We start from the raw sequence: 18,206 nt of genomic DNA on the forward strand, positions 1-18,206 counted from the left end.
TTCCAGTTGGCCTGGGTGCGGGATAGTTGTCTTTTGATTAACCAAACACAAGTGTAAAAATTTTTTTTAAAAATATTCATGTCCGCAGGTTCCTTTTTCTCCTAAAATTGATTATATGATTATATGATTATATGATTATATGATTATATGATTATATGATTATATGATTATATGATTATATGATTATATGATTATATGATTATATGATTATATGATTATATGATTATATGATTATATGATTATATGATTATATGATTATATGATTATATGATTATATGATTATGTGATCTTTTAGGATAAAAAGGAACCTGCAGACATGAATATTTTTTCAAAATTTTTTTACAGTTGTGTTTGGTTACTCAAAAGACAACTATCCCGCACCCAGGTCAGCTGTAAATTCAAATTTAAAAAACAGTGATGTTATTTGCGCCCCCATGTTAACTTTGAAGCAGTCTATTTAAAAAATTCTCCGGCCTTTCCTTTTTGAGTTATCTCCAAAAACTGATTTTTTTATTAAGACAACTATCTTAGGATTTTTTTACACAAAGATAACATCATATGCGGATTTCGCATATAAAAAAAAACACATTTGCCAGGTTTTAGCCAATTATTCTTAAATAAGAGGATTTCGCCGTTTTCGCGTACGCCTCAATAATATGAGTAAAACAGGTCTATTGCAGATATAATTTTCAGGATTTCTTAGTTACTATGAGTACTTTAAAAAAATATATTGCAAATCGGGAAACTCCATTCACTACAAGTGAATGTTTACTTGTCAGACATGCTCGAAGGCATTTTAACACCTGTTACACGAAGCAATTAAAAAAAAATATATGCCTTTCAGCAAAAAGATACAGATGACTTAGAAAAATTTGAAAACGAATGACCGTGGAAAAAAGATATTTAGGTGTTCTCTTTATGCTAGGACACCCTATATATGAATAATAAGAAATCATTTAAAGTACACGAGTTTGAGTACTCTGTAGCAGTGCAAATTCTAAACTTATTTACAGTGTGTTCAGATGTAGTTAAAGATTTAGCTTACACACATAATTCTCACTGGACTAGTTGTAAATAAAAGTTTAATTTTTTAGCAGTAACGATACTAAGTAATACAATATTAGAAAATACATCTATCTAATTAACCTACTGTGTTAAACTAATATTAGAATAAGCATCATTACTGTATAATTCCATGATACTATAGGAAGCAATACATTCGTGCTTCGGCGAGTAGAAAATGTCTGCCAAGTGCAGACCAGGAACTCTTGAAAGAGTGCACAGTTCTGTGACGTTAATCGTAAGACGATAAGGGTTTGCGGAAATAAAAGGAGGGTAGTTACGACACCCCTGGGGCCCCAATGTAAAATTCCTTATGATAATCATTTGTTTACACAACAAATGCAAAAAACAGAAGGAAGCTAACCACTTTCGTTGCGAAGACAGAAGAGGATCTTTACATCCGAAGGCGTTAATTTTTCAACCTGAAAATAATGATTTTTTGCTCAATCTGAGGAGTGTTAAATGTTATAAAAATCGTATGCTGCGTTTTTACACTACTGTGCGACAATTAGCACTGGTCGAGTGATCTTCTATGTACACGAATATAGACAGCGTACGTATAAAAGCCTCAGTAATGTAATACGAGGAACAGATTTTAAAACATAGAAATGACAGCCATTTAAAATGAGTGTCAGGGGAAAAATGTTCGTTGATGGCCAGAATACCTTAATTGGATAAAGCTTTCGTTTCGCAAAAGGAAGATCTGAGTTCACAAAGAAACATTCAGTGGAGGATTACAGGGCATTGTAGTCACCATTAAAGCGATATGGTGATTAAAGCGATTATTTTCATACAATAACTATCTATTTTACAAGTAACAATTTCTCAGTTACTATCAGACAATAGATTCTCCATGGGCCTAATTATTCACTGTTTGCACTTGATGTCAGGGATTTTAATTGAAATTAAAATATGATGTACCTAATTTACGTGAAATTGGGCTGGGTTTAAGTCATCATTTGATCGACTTCCAATTAGTTTGAAAAATACTCGTCGTTAAAGTATTGCAATTCGTGTCTGCCTTCGTGCTGAATATTGATGCAATATTGTCCAGAATGTATTGCAGTAGAACACCATTTAACTTGATTATTCAAACAGTATGACTTGCAATTAATAAAAAACACATAGTACGTATATAAAGGAACGTAGGTATACGCAGTACGTAATGGGTATTTATGCGCGAAAATATCAATTCATGTAACTTTCAAACATCCAATGCTTCACACAATTATTCTGAGATTTTATGAAGCACAGAGAGAAAGTAATCCCATTATCCAGTATTAGCCTCTAAGAATTTGGATACTTTGCCGGCCATTTTGGTGGTATATATGCATAAATTTTAAACTAATAAAATTTACAATTTCAATGAAAAAATCCCGGCTCTCTAAAGGTTAAAGAAAATATACCTAGCAACTGACCATTCAGAGAAATGGAAAGATGAATAAATTCAGGATAAAAATGGAGTAAAATAATTATTTTCTTATTACTCACATGTATGATATAAACGTATAATAAATACTCGTTTTTACATCAAAACGTCATCGGTCAATTATACAAACAATTCTGTTATCGTGTCACTCAACCAGTTCGGATAATCGAAGTTGTATTGCATTACCTCAATGTAATAAGAAAATAAATGATAACTTGAATGAAAATAGGATTAACAATGTGCAGGTAACTCACAGTGTTCAGCAATGACTGCTGTATAACTACTGCAAAACAGTACAGTAAATCCCCGTTATGAGCTCGACGAACGAGACTGGCGGCGAGCTCATAGTGGGTTGCGGACATGATTCCGCGCGGCCAGCGGCTGTGTCGACTCTTTCGTTTCCTTTCGCTCGTTGTCGGGTTCTCTCACGTCCGCAGGCTTCGAAGAAATAGTGGGGATAGTCGCCGGACTGTTAACGGGAGGTAAAAACAAGCTCATAACGGAGATCTACTGTCTATCGTAAAAAGTACTGTAAAACAGTAGTTTTAGAAATGTGTTAAATTTGTTAATGTGTTATTTAGTAGATACTATTACGAAGCAAAAATATTTTTCCTCTAGTGCATGGTGAATTTTCAGAATTTGGGACTGCCCCCTTTTTGCACCATATTGTATAAAAATCCACTTATCTCGGGTAAATAATTACATTAAACACCATTATTATATTATAAAACTGTGTATACTTGTTCTCAAATGTGAAGGAACCTGCTAACCGACGAGTTTAGATCGGTTCTGCGCAGGTTGACGCTCATTGGTGGCGGGTGAAGCCACTATTGGCTGTACCCCCACCAACGCTTTTTCCGAGCCAATGAGCTCAGTCTGCATGCGCGAAACGGGTTCCTTCATATTTGAGAACGATAATAGGGATTAGTACATGGAAATAGATCAGAAAACATCGATCTACACAATTTCAGAGATATTGTAGTGAAATATACGTGGTAGAGAAGTTAGGCAACCTGAAAATTCAGAAAATTACGCAACTTTGTGTTGAAGTGGGATAATTCATCTAAGACAAACCTATTTTAGTTGGCGCCACAGTGCGGTTTTATGGAGTGAAATCATCTCTTGAAAAGAATACAATTTTCTATTTCGTAAAATATCTCGAGAAAGGTGAGAAATATAAAAAAGAAGTTTAAACTTCTAGTTTACAAAACTGTGTAAAAATAATTATGGAAATATCCATACTTTTCAAGTTACCCCCACCACCTAACTAACCCAGACCTAACCTAGACCAATCCTTAATTCGATAATTAAGTTCACGCAGTTTTATAGATATAAAAACAGCTACCACTTCTGTTGAAACTTCTTTTCGGTATCTCTCACCTTCTCGGGACATTCCACGAAAAACAAAATTCTGCATTTTTCTCACGGCACGATTTCACCCTCTAAACCCGCGTTATGGCACCGACAAAAAATAAAGTTGTCTTACGGATGACGTACTTTACTTGCACGCACAGTTGCATAATTTCCTGAATTTTCGGGTTGCCTAACTTGCCTTGTTAATAAATCATGAAATAGCCTCAAAGTTCATCTGCCGATCAACGTTATCTGTGCCGGAAACCACAGAACGATTTTCACCTTCAGTTAGCTCGCAGTTAATTCTTTTGCCGATAACTCGATTTCAGCAAATTATGGTGGTGCCTCCGTTTCGCAGCAAAGTCTTCAATTTCACCTAAATACTGCCCAATTTTCAATAGAACGCTGGGGAACGTATGAGTTACGAAGTAACAGTAGAGTGGCAAAAGTGGCTCGAGCGGGGTTGAAGCGAGTGGTTTAATCAAAATTTATTAGCTCACCGTACCATCCAGTCATAAAGCTGATTATACGAGATCGAAGGGAGTCGTATCCTTCGAACAGGATATACCTGCCGAAGAAACCGTCGGCGTAGCTGTTCCATAGGTTCGCTGTATGACCAAGTAACCGCGCAAAAACGTCGGCCGCATTTTCTCCAAAAGTGCCATTAGTGGGCCAGAAACTACCGCGGGGCGGTTGGAAAGGAGGTTGCCCGAGGGCCATTGCGATTCTGAAAACTTGGACGATTGCAATAACAATTCAGCGAAGCCACGGTATTGCCGAGTGGTCTTCTTCCGGGAAGTATCGGCGCTGGGTCTGCGCGAGGCGGGAAATCTTCGAACGAGCAGGATCGACGAAATAAATCGAAAAGTTGCAGGTCGCGACGAGCAATGGGCAATAAACGGATAGGACAGAAGTAAGAACGTTAGGTCTGGGTTAGGTGCCTCGCATCTGCCTCGCGAAGTCACATGGTCGTGTGTGGAAAATGACGCTTTTTATTTATACAGGGTGTCCGGTTAGTCCCTGGTCTCATTAAAGCAGGTGATTAGGAAGGAAAAATGTTTCATGAACATGGTGTCAAAGACGAACACTTAATGAGATATATGTACGTTTTTAAAGATTAGCAGTATTTCGTTGTTAGTTATTTCATGATGGTTAAGAGATTCGTGAAACGTAAGATTTAAGGGGGCTGATTGTCAGGAGGTCGAAAAAGGGTGGTCTTTAGAAATTTTTTACTCAAAAGCTATAACAGATTTCTCAAAAAATCTTTTTTCCTTTTAAGAATTGCATCTAGTACTATGCGTCGTAATTTTTTTATTTAAAAATATTTATCAATAACTGAGTTATTGTCTATCACACGAAGGTTCTCTAAAAAAGGCTAAAATAAAAAATTCAAAAGAATTTACTTATTATAATTTTTTTTTAGTGATAGACAATAACTGGAAACGGATAAACGTATCAGCTTGCCCCCGTCTCCGCTACTGGAAAATAGGAAAACACTCGATAAACTTTAGAGGGTATTTTCACCCTGAAGAACCGAAAATGAGCACAAACGAAAAGTTGCCTTCGAGCCTCCGCAAACCTGCACAGTTTCAGACAAAAAACGGAATGTTCGGGTATCCGAACTTCCCCCGTTAGTGGCTTGCAGCTTTAGAAGGATTTTGTTCGGTTCCCCCACATTTAAGCAATCACATTCCCTCAAAAACTGGATATCGTATTAATAAATTCACTGGGTGGGTTATTCTGGAATACAGTGAAGAGGACGTCGAGGTCGATCAAATCCCCCTTCATAAAACGAAAATGTAATAAGACCTGAGCGTAACCCTCTTTTACACACTCATCTTGAAACGCACATTCCATTTGGGGGGAGTCGGAACTGACACTTTCTGAGTGGAAAGTGAATTCAATCACTTGTAATTTGCATACATCTTGACGAAGACGTTGAATCTGGTTCTGTATGTGTATGTAGGTACATGTTTTCGTAAAGAATCTCGACTCCTCAGTTAGGAAATGTCTCTGTAGTTGTTCCAGGGAACAGGTTACAAGTATTTGTAATATCTACATTACATCATGATATGGTATGCAACGCATGTTTTAATATTACAATTAAACCATGGAAGATAGAGTTTATATTTTATTTCAATAATTTTGAGTGTTCATTGAGCCTTAGATGAATCAAAATGGAAGCATCTGACTTACTTGAGACGAAAGTGCATCGGTTAAACCGAGTTCCATTGGATCATCAAGATTGGAGAAGAAAGTATTACAATACAATAAATAAAAAGTAAACAATACGTATACAACTTATTTCTTAAATTTAAGTTTTTCAACTGATAAGTGCCATAAGCACAAAATGACGAAAAAGAAGTTTATACTAAATATAATAATTTTGTATTTGAAGTAAGGTGACACTTTATTATATAAATTTAATTATTTAATTATTATATGAACTTTATTACATAAATAATGAAATATTATAAAATGCATGGAATATATATTATAAATACATATATGCTAATCATATATGTATTTATTTATAAAAATCTTTTCAATGATTTAAAATAATATTTACGTAAGTGTTAACTATTAATATAGGTATTAATTACCGTATGACGAAAATCACTTCCTTACAAACCAGTAATACCACAATTTAGTAGAATTGTATGACCATAATTCATTACGTTATCATTAGTTAACAATTGATAAAAATATACATGTAACTAATTCTCTTGCACTACATTTTCTTAAAATGAAGCTGCATTCCATTGTCAATTTTGTATTAATTATTACACGAAATTCAATTTCTCCCAAAATTGAGAAAAAGTAGGGCTCTACTTCAGAAAGGGACCTGTGGACTATCGAGATGAAACTTGGTGAGTATTACGAGGGGTGTGGAAAACCCCAAATATAAAATTTTAGCTTCGGCAATTAATGCTTTTAAAAGATACAGGGGTAATTGTGCATAAAAGGGTACACCTTAACGATTTTTTTAGTCACTTTACCACGCCCCCCCCCCTCTTTCTGTTGACTTATACCGACACAATGCATACCACTTTCCAACTTGTCCTGGGTATTAGTATTGGTTTGGGGCTAGAGTAGTGCGGAGGACGCGTAAAGCATGGTAGCGAACCGATGTGAGTTTGGCGATGCTAAAAATAAGACTGTGGTTACAAAATTAAAAAAAAAAGAAATAGCAGGACGGCAAGGTTCCCGGGTAGGGGGGCCTACACCAACGTCCAAAAGAAAAATTAAAAAAAAAATTAACAATAATTTTTTATTAATATTTCGGAAACTATTAAATACCCGAAGCTACAATTTTAGATTTAGCGTCTCTACCCCCTCCCCACCCCTCTCCCTAAACCTCATCTCGGTCGGCCACCGGTGCCTTTCGGAATAATATCCAAAAGTAGCCTGCTTCACTTATCAACTAAAGAGCTCCTTTATCGCATAATAATTAACAATACTTTCCATACCACTAAATACAAGTTTCTTTTCGTTACAGCTAAAACCACTATAGTCCACGCGTTTCTGATAAACCTCGATGATTCGAGTCCCCCAGGGATACGCTAAACTCTCTAGAAATAAAGCTTTTCTGCCGATAGAATTGTAATAACCTAAAGGAAATATCGCTCGAAGAGAGCTTTGGGTAACAGCCTACTTCTGCGCAGATCGACATAACAAATCAACGAAATCCGAGGAGGAGTAGAAACTGAAGGAGGGGCCAGGAGGGAAACGAAAAGTTCCCTTTCTACAGGGAAACGTGGTGACCGGGAAAATACATCCCCGAGTGTGATCCACCTTTCTGTGTAACCAGCGCACTCTTTCGCACCCCATGCATCACGCATGAGCGAAATCACTGGCCATGAATAGATCGCCGAATGTTTTGTAATGATGTACAATGCCCGTACATCTTTGCGCGCGAAAGTGCTTTTGAGCGCCCGCCGCCGTCCAAGAGAGAGAGTGTCGCCAGCACACTGCAAAAGAGCTCTTTCCCTTTACCCCTTTACTCTCTTTCTTCTCGCCGTTTAACGCGTTTTAAGCGTTTACATTCCCATTTTATGGCCGGCACCCTTTAGGCGAATATCAGTTTCCCATGACGCCGCCCAGCCTTTTATTAGAATCGAATCATTGGTCTGGGTTAGGTACCCTTTCCTTTCGTAAATTAACTCTATCTGTGGCATACTATTTGTGATAATATTAAATGTAGCAGCAAATGTAAGAATAGCAATAAATATAGTAATAAATATGTAAGTAGCAATAAAAATAGCGGCAAATGTAAATAGCAGGAACAATAGTATGTATTAACTAGAAAAATAGCATTATGCATAAGAATTGCAATAAATATAGCATCTGTTACGTACGCAGATCTGTCTTTGGCGTTTTAACCCATTCGGGTGTCCGGAATGCACGTGACTCGGCGACCGTTTCGGTCACCGTGTCCTGCAGTGCATTTCTACCTTACAGTACATATTCTTTCTGATGCTTTCGACGATGCGCGCGATACATGTGGCACGTCCAAAAGTATTCTTTTAATTACAATTCTTGGCGGAGAGCGCCGGGCCAGGCAGCGCGTACGGCACGCTGACAGAAGTTAGGGTACGCTTGCGGTGATGCGGTACAAGCCAGAAGAGGACCGCATCTTTAGCAGAAAATCGAGCTTCGAAAATGCTTTGTAAATTAACAGTTTTCAAGTCTTCATTCTCCTGAGAATATAGAAAGAGAAATTACAGAATAATTAAAGAAAAAAAGTAGAATATCCGCACCGGGATTTGAACTCGGGACTTTTTGCTTGTGACGCAAACGCTTCGATGTCGGTAAAACGAATTCTCGGCGGAGAGCGCCGGCCAGGCAGCGCGTACGGCACACGGATAGAGGGACGGGTATGCTTGCGTGGTGCGGTACAGGCGCTAGGAGGTGGTACGCTTGGTCATAGAGTGGGGGTAGCGCCCGCGGGCGAAAACCCACGGTTCTGGCATCACTGCTCGCTAGTCCTAATTCCCTATCTCATTTCATATATATACAACTTCCAAATTGTGTCCCCGTGTGTGTCTAGGGCAGGGGCCGTCAGCTATAGCCCTACTGATGAGTCTGGCTGACGATCCCAAGACGAAACCACGCACCTCTTCTGTTCCTCCTCGATCCTTCAAAGCAGTGAACGGCGGAAAATACAGGAATGATCAAACTATTTCGTGGAGAAGGAATAACCAATCAACGCCAAGGTGGGAAACGAACGGCGCCACCGTCGAGCCAAACCAAGCGAACCAAGCGGGGAAGCTGTTGTCGACGCTGGTTGGCTGCGGCCTCATTTCCCTTGGCTACCTTGGTTTGGCGGTGATGACGCCATGATGGGAAACGAAAGCGTGGCGTAACTTGGCTTGGCTTGGCTTGACGGTGGCGCCGTTTCGTTTCCCATCATGGCGTCATCACCACCAAACCAAGCTAGCCAAGGGAAATGAGGCCGCAGCCAACCAGCGTCGACAACAGCTTCCCCGCTTGGCTAGCTTGGTTTGGCTCGACGGTGGCGCCGTTCGTTTCCCACCTTGGCGTTGATTGGTTATTCCCCCTCCGCGAAATAGTTTGATCATTCCTGTATTTTCCGCCGTTCGGTGCTTCAAAGCCAATCCACCCGCCCCGCACAGTTACTCCATTGCGGCGTAACCGGCCGGTCTTAAGGTTTAGGTTACGTCGGAACATAGAGGAGATATAATAAGAGGCGTCACTCCGGGCGGAACCTTTGAAGTCCTTACTTGACCTTGGCATTTAAATTGGTTGTCTATTCGAGCGGGATATTCAAATCGACTAAATGTACCTTACCGCAATTTGCTGATTATTGCCGAAGTTTACCGTGGTTTACCGATCATTGCCGAATGGGCATTTAAGTTGGTTGTCTAGTGATTTCCCTAGTTTATGTCTGTCCTTGTCGAGTGACGCCTCTTATTATATCTCCTCTTTGGTTGGAGGGACGGGGCAAGAACAACCCCCCCTTCTCGTCCAGAATGTTTCCGGCAATTCTCGACGTGACACTACAAACTTCACCCCTTCAGAATGAATTCCCGCGAAAAGAAAAATTGATATTTGCATACTATTATGCAATATTTATTAATAACAAATGATGATTGTATATTACTGCGAAAATTATTGTTATTTAATAATTATTATAATTTATTAAACAATGGGTGTGTAATAATGTATCTATTTAAAATTTTATAACAGTTCTAATTTCCTGTCTGAAGTACAAAGTCATCTGATAACTCCAGTAAGGACGATAGTCCTTTTTAAAAGCTTCGAAGTACTTTTAATACAGTAAACTCTTTTTCTTCGCGCTCGCCATTTGATGCAAATCGTTTTAAAAAGTTCTGCGAGGAAGCAAGTAATGGTGAATCCAGAACTTGTAGTATAATCTCTGCTTAAGCGCCATGAAAACTTCGTTATGCGTATGCATATGCGACAACACGTACCTGCGTGTAACGAATTTGCATGGTCCATCAATGAATGGAATTTTTATCGCCCTGGATTGAAGAAACTCGCTTCACGGATTTTAGATGCATTTGAAGTGGATCACGTCTACACGAGGCTAAGCGAGCACGACGTTTTGTCCCCTAAGCATTTGCAACCTTGAAATAGAATTTACGCGATACATCGTGATAAATCTTCGACGAAAGCTGAAGCATTAATGGAGGGTACGAAAAACCTCAAGTATATTTAATGTTAGTATTCACTACAGTTTATTTAAAAGACAGTACATCTTATAAGTACATTAAAATAATATCTGTTCATTGTTTGAAATATTTTGAAGTTGAGAGATTTTCATTCGAAAAGTTCCTCTTCATCGGCTTTGACAGATATTGTCTCTCTTCTTCCCTTGTTTCCTCTTAAGTAATTAGATTTTCTTTGCCCGCGGATGTAAAAGAAGACAGTAGGAAGAACCTGAAGCCAGTTAATTTGCCCAGAACTTGTTGTTCGATACTTTTATTGAAGAAGTTCTTTAAAATATCAAGCATATTAAGACAACGAAGACAACTTTGCCTTGTTCATTTGTAGCTTTCTGCGCAGAAAGAACGAATAAAGTGTACATGAGTTAAAGTGCTGTGTTAAAATCTTGGTTAAAATGAACAGTATTCTCGGACTAAATCTTCTTCCACTTGTAAACAATCAATCTGAGAATATTCAGCATACTCGAGCAGGAAAGCAAATAACATATAATAAAATTAACTTAACTCAGTCAGGTGTATTACACAACATTAACAGTTTATGGTCATAAATATTGTTTTTCGCGACTCCATTCCCAATGGTAAGGAAGTGCATGGCGAATTATCAATCAGTTAATTGAATTATACAAAATAATCATTCAATTCATGAAAAAAAGAACTTGATGCTTGGTTTGTGTATATGCAAATTATTCTCCTTTAAATTCCTAAATTCTTACAGATATTTTTAGAACCATTCAGATTCTGCGTATTTCAGCTCGAGCTCGACCCGTGTGCGGGCCTACATCCAATGCAGTAGCGGCTACTACATTGTACGTAACACCTGTTTTAGGCCACAGGTACTACCCATTATCGAGTTTTCCAGGTTTTGGATTTTTTACAGCATCTTTGGGTGCCGAGGAAACTTTATGCCGAATCTGAACCTTGTAGGTCATTGGGAAGTACGAAAAGAAGCCTCTGGAAAGATTTTGCTAACAAAAGAACATCCACCTTAAGACAAACAGTAACGCGTACATTTCGCTAACCGATCGCGATTACTTTCAACATACCCAGGTACAATTATCTTTTTCAGCGAAGGGTAGGCTAAATATGAATTGAGGTGTTGCTCTTTGTGACAACGTAAAAATCGGCTCTCTCTTTATATAATAGTATAGATAAGATAAATTCCTATTGGTCGTTACATTTCCTCTCGAATATCGATTTCTTACTTAACAATCGTTTAACACCATTGCGCTGACTTTACACATTTAGGAGAAGGGATAAATGTGGAGTTCAAATCTTCAAACTTTCGCTTCCAGTTAAGTATTGATTAATTTATGATCTTGAAGTATATTTATTAAAAGAATCTGTAACTGTTTTCGAACCCCTCGGAGTTGTGCTAACATCACTTTACTTCCTTTATTATATTTGTATGGTCTGATTCAAACTTCGCGCTTCTAGAGGTTACGCGACACGCCGCTAGGCGGCAGTCGCAACAATATCACCGCATGTGAAAATCAATCCACGATCTCTTTGGTTGCGATACGATCTTCGATTCCGACACCGCCGAGTCGAGTCGGGCAAGCACAGTCGTAAGCACTGTTTTCTGGAAGCAACTCAGCGTACTTTTGACCCCCCCCCCCCCCATATCTTTGTACTGGAGTTACCCAAAAACCTGAAACCTCTATTTATCTAGAGTACTCTGCAAACGGAACTAAACCTCCAAAAATCACGTTTCTATCTTTTCTAGTTCATAAGATATTTGAACTTAAAGTTTCGTTATTTCGACACTGACCGATTATCAAAAATCAGACGTACTTCTCGCAGCCCTAGAAACTTGAACTTTGGCAGAAAGGTGGTGTTTGGGATACAATGAAAAGAAAAATTAAAAAATCTGGAAAAATCCTCTTCACTAACAATTTATGGAAGAAATTCGATATCTCTGGAACCACTGAACCCATAACCATGGAATTTGATAGGCACGTTCCTCTTAGGCCCCAAGTGCTCACTAAGAAATTTAAAAAAAACTCGCCACCCTATTACCGAAAAACGATACATGAAAGTTTAGCCCCCGCGCGCGCACGACGCATGTTTCGGTCCTGAAGCCGTAACGTACTCACAGCGCGGAGCCCCCCACTCCGCAAAAATCGCGCGATCCTCTCACGCGAGGCGCGATTGCGGCTGCGACCGCCAGATGGCTGGGTACCCGCATATCACGATTCTCGCATGTAAAAATAAAAAGAACCCGTACCTAAGAAAAGGAGGATTACGTACAAAAAGAAATGAAATCCCATAAAAAATTTTTCATGACTCTTTACCCATAAAAAGTTGTGAGATGTCATGTAGAGCCGAGTCTAGCGCTCTCATTAACCTCTGACACTTTAACGCACAAATCACTCCAAGTCTGCATCTTTACTTAAAGAACATTTTGTGACTTGGCAGTTACGCAGTACGAGAATGTGACGGAATGTTGCTTACACTTTAATATTCACGTTTATTAATACAGTATTGCATAAAATAATATTTATACAGCAACTGAGCGTACATGTATTTACAGCGTGGACTTAATTTTACATGGCATTGTAAGGTGCAATAACTTCCCTGTGCTGCGTAATTGCCAAGTCACAAAATGTTCTTTAACTAAACATGTAGACTCGGAGTGACTCTACATGACATCTCACAACTTTGCATGGGTAAACAGTCACGAGACTCGGCTACATTTTTTACAGGAAATGTTTCTGATGGGATAGAATGTGTCGTAAATACATTTCGTGTTAATCTATTACTGATTCGCTTCTTCGTAATCATACAACAGACATTTCCTGACGAGTTTAATGCTTTGGCCGTTGACTATCTTTGGAAGGATCGCCGAAGCGTCCAAGTCGAACAACAACAATTGATATCAATATTTACGATATACATATCCAGATAAAAAACGTACGAATAGAAAGCTGCTGGGCAGATAACATACTTGATAATCGAGTGTGTGTTTAAGAATGTTTGGATGCGAAATACCAATGTAACATGTGCGTTATCCGCGCAGTTTCAATCGCATCGAAGCGTTCACAATACATGTAGCACCGCGTGAGCGGCGTCTGCTCTCAAGGGCATTACATGTATTGCGACGTCGGCAGAACGAAAGCAAAGCGGTCGTCAACCATGCTGGTGAAATTATGTCGCTCTCTCGGCAAGAAAATATCGGCTAATCTAAGTGCTGTGTCTGTTGGAACTGCTCCCCATGAAGGCAAATTCTTCTCCACGGTAGCCGACAGGCAGGCTATGGAGGTAACGCAACTTTATTAAATACTGTCATAAAATCGCAGCAGCAATTGGCGAATTGTTCGACAGGAGCGAAAAATTACCGTAGACGGCACTGGTATCAATTACGTGAGAGTTGGGACCGGTGAACAGGCAGTATTGCTGCTACCTGGTGCTGTGGGTGAGCAAACTTGTTAAAATATGCACAGATATATGTATGTGTTATCACGTTAGGCGCATTAGGTTCGCGAGTACTGCTTGCCGCGGCAACTGTGTGAATGTAAATGTGAAAGGCTATCTTTAGTGTCACTTATCGTTGAAGCAGTATCGTAGCATTTATGTAGTTCGAACACGATACAGTAAAGAATATTATTCGTACACCATTCACGATGAATTATATTCTGAAAATGTCGAATGAAAGATAGTTGCGTTAAATCTTACAACTACAGAGTTCCGCAAAATTTCTCAGTTTTTGAGAAATGCGATTTTTAAAAAACCTGAAAATTTTCAACTTTGAACAACTTTTGTGTCAAATTATTCTACGAACCCTCCCGAATACAACGAGATAAGTTATTAGCGCATTACAAATATTTAAATATGTTTAAACAACGATCAAAGGGAAGAGAACACCCGAAATGCACCCCTTTTTGCAGATATCTTTCAATTTATTTCCAAAACTAAGGGTGTAGGAGAAAATCTGACTATTCCACGAGATGCAGCAGACATTTTTCCTTCGGAAAGCATTAACAGAAGTGGTAAGTCACGATTTGTTTTCAATACAGAAGCGAAATAGTTTGGCAAAACGTGCGCCGTCTACAGTGGTAGTCACCGACGGCGCGCGATCCACTGCTGCTCAGCGTAACACTTTCGCTTATCGCGCGTGACTACCACTGTCGGCGCCGCACGTTTTGCCAAACTATTTCGCTTCTGTATTGAAAACAAAACGTGACTTACCACTTCTGTTGATGCTTTTCGAAGGGAAAATGTCGGCTGCATCGCGTGGAGTAGTCAGATTTTTTCCTAGACCCTTAGTTTGGGAAATAAATTGAAAGATATCTGCAAAAAGGGGTGCATTTCGGGTGTTCACTTCCCTTTGATCGTTGTTTAAACATATTTAAATGTTCATAAAGCACTATTACTGTCTCAACACAAAAGATATTCAAAGTTGAATATTTGCAGTTTTATTCAAAATTGATTCTCTCAAAAACGGAGGGTGCTGACGACAAACGGTTCACGGATTTGTTTTCAGCACACGAAAACCTGTAAGAAACAGCTTTTGAATGTTGAAACATTCAAAAACCGTCCAAGATGGCTGTCGAATTGTGCTATGGGATGGAGCAAAAAATTGTTATGTATTTCTTTTTACCGAATGTAGGAAAACATTAGAACATAATGCTCAGAGGAGCTCTAGCATATTTATCGATTCGCGGATAAATCGTTCGGCCTCTGAGGGGTCACTGACGATTACGCAAGGAACCCGTGCCTCGCACAACATCGCGATTCCAACTAAAGTTATCCAATATACATACATACCTACGTGTTACTCTACAATGCTACAGGTTCGATTTGGACGGATTTTAAACCGCAAGTGGAGGGTCTTGATAGAAAGAAATTTACAATAGTCGCTTGGGACCCGCCTGGCTATGGGAAGTCCAGACCACCCGACAGAACCTTCCCTGACGATTTTTTCGAACGCGATGCTGTCCAAGCCTGTAACCTAATGAAAGCTTTGGGATACACGAGGTTCTCACTGATAGGATGGAGCGATGGCGGTATTACTTCCCTGATCCTCGCTTCGATGTTCCCCGAGAACGTGCGGAAGATGGTAGCCGTTGCTGCAAACGCCTATGTGACACCGGAAGAACTGGAAATTTACAAGAGTACTGCACAGTTTTACTTTCTCTCGCTACATGTACGCCTGACACTTTGCCGGGCGCAGGTTTAACAAACTGACGATCTTTTTCTACGCGTGGCATTCGTGTATTCACAGAATTCAGAAGCATCGACTCTTGGTCAGAGAAAATGCGAGAACCAATGATAGCTGTCTACGGGGAGGAATATTTCCGAGAAACTTGGGCCAGCTGGGTGGATGCTGTTGCGAGAATTTATGAGAAGCGAAACGGCGACTTGTGCAAAGAATCTCTGCCGAAAATCAAATGTTCCACATTGATCGTTCAAGGGAACAAGGATGCAATGGTTTTTGCCGAGCACCCAATTTATTTGAAAGAGCACATAGCCGGAGCAAAGTTCGTATGCCATTAGCATTGTTATCGAGCTAATTATGGCCAGGTTGATAAACTTTCTCATCCGAATCACGTTTCAGGTTGAAGATGTTCGAAAAAGGGGCGCACAATCTGCATTTACGGTATCCCGATGAGTTCAATGAACTCGCCACACAATTCTTGACCGAGTAATTGCTGCTACTGCCTACCATGTGAATTTGCGCTTTTGTACGCGCCAACGTAATACACTTATATTCTTCAATGGGATTTCTGGTTAAACTTGGTCAACGAAGCATTTTTATTGATTGCTCGCGTAGGATGAATCGCGGGCTGTCCGTACACCTAACATAAAATGGCTATTAAAACGAGCACTGATATTATTTATTTAATCAGAATGAACATCATATGTTTAGAATTTTATGCTGATCCAAAAAAAATGGCCGATATTTGTTTTAAGGCAATATTTTCAGAAAATTGGGTTGCTTCGAATGGAACCATTAATATGGCCAAATACTTTCGATGCATTGTCCTTCAATACCTCTACTATCATATTGCCCAAAACATTAAACGAAAATGAACTTAGACGTATATTTTAATTACGATTCTGTACACTTCGGTTTGATAAAAGAGGTTAAATATGCGAAATGGAAAGAAGCGAAATGGTCGTATTCATTCTACGGTTTGGCTCCTACAGAAACAATTGTGCTACACCTTAACGCAGGGGTGCACAGGGAGCCGGTTTTAGCGCCCAGCTGCGAGCCACCCGCCTGTCCCGTTGCTAAGGTTAGAATCGGTGAGGCGAACTGCAGTAGGGTACGTGCATTCGGTATGACTTGAACCCAGCTATGTACACTACTGCAGTTCTCCTCACCGATTTTAATTTTAGCAACGGGACAGGCGGGTTGCTAGCAGCTAGGCGCTAAAAATGGCTCCCTTTTTATTGTGCCTGCCTGAGGCCGGAGACAACGGTTCAAAACCTGAGACTCCGGCTGAATGCCGAAGATCTGGCAACCCTGCTCTTTACCCATAAAAAGTTGTGAGATGTCATGTAGAGCCGAGACTAGCGCTCTCATTAACTCTGACACTTTCATTCACAAATCACTCCAAGTCTATTTTTATATACATATATTAAAAGAAAGCAACAGGATAATCGTTTACATTTTTATTTTGAAACCAACTTACGAAGCTTTGTGAAGAATTCATTTACCTATCAAATATCCCTATTATTGGGTCCTAAGTCATCACATCAGCCTGTAGAACCCAGGTCTGATTGCTGATATATTAAATATAAAAAAAACCTATCAACAATTTATATCTTCAGTGCTTCATCAACCGCTTTTGAATACACTATCTCTGTATGTTCCTTGTTTTCTGTAAAATAACAGTTTTCAGTTTCACCATTCGTCATTGTATTCTCTCTAACGTGTTTCACCAGGGGGGGGATTGGAGTTGAATGCTGTAACACTGCCGCGATACATAATAATGTTTGGCGCAAACAATACTATCTTTCCTATAAACATTTCCGAGGTCCAATTAGTTTGAATTGGTCCGGCTGGTGATTCTATTTACAATTTGCATTGTCTCTTCCGTACGTTCCGTTCCACTGCCCTCCGAGCACGGCGATTCGTAAAAACAACTAAAACGCAACAATAGTGAAAGGATCGATTGTTCGAAGGAACAGAGAACGGTGCATCTAAGCTCGGTCATTCCCGAGTACGGTTAGCTTTACTAGGAACCTTCGTGGATACTTGGTTCAGAGGCTAGTCATTCGGTAGATTGGCCTCTCGTGCTAAGTAAGTGGACCACCAGGACGGAAGAGTAGGAGAAAGAAAGGACGGAAAGCAGGGGACGAGATAATACGTTTCCACTGGCAAGGGAACGTTCGACGAGTTCTTATAGAAACGTCTCTGTATCGATCCGTATTAAAAGTCTCTCCAGGACAAATCGTTTTACAATTGGTTTGTTGAGGTTGCCCTTACGTTTACATCAACGTTGCAACGTGTTTTCATACTGTATAAGTTGCTGCAGAGATTTATATCTTTGTTTAGTTACTTTGCCTATCGTTCGGTTGTCGAAATTAATTAGCATGAGGTGCAAATATTAACACGAGATGGTTCTGTTTATAGTATCAGGCTATTAGGTCATTTGAAAAGGGGATGAAGAATTTGGGGGAATACAATATACGTGAAATGTTTGGTT

The 18,206-nt window shown here is 39.5% G+C and overlaps 2 protein-coding genes across 2 annotated transcripts in view; both read left to right on the forward strand.

Moving 5' to 3' along the window:
• Dip-lambda (Dpr-interacting protein lambda) overlaps positions 1-18,206 on the forward strand; it is a 302,631-nt gene that overhangs the window by 88,458 nt on the left and 195,967 nt on the right. The window lies entirely within an intron of this gene.
• On the forward strand, positions 13,422-16,375 carry LOC143367738 (serine hydrolase BPHL-like). The gene is made up of 5 exons (XM_076809880.1): positions 13,422-13,812; positions 13,876-13,966; positions 15,345-15,665; positions 15,776-16,031; positions 16,109-16,375. Exons 1-5 carry the CDS (start codon positions 13,642-13,644, stop codon positions 16,197-16,199), a joined length of 930 nt encoding a protein of 309 aa, XP_076665995.1. The 5' UTR covers positions 13,422-13,641; the 3' UTR covers positions 16,200-16,375.

The sequence above is a fragment of the Andrena cerasifolii genome, chromosome 4 (genome assembly GCF_050908995.1).
Source record: "Andrena cerasifolii isolate SP2316 chromosome 4, iyAndCera1_principal, whole genome shotgun sequence".
NCBI classification, from domain to species: Eukaryota; Metazoa; Arthropoda; class Insecta; order Hymenoptera; family Andrenidae; genus Andrena; species Andrena cerasifolii.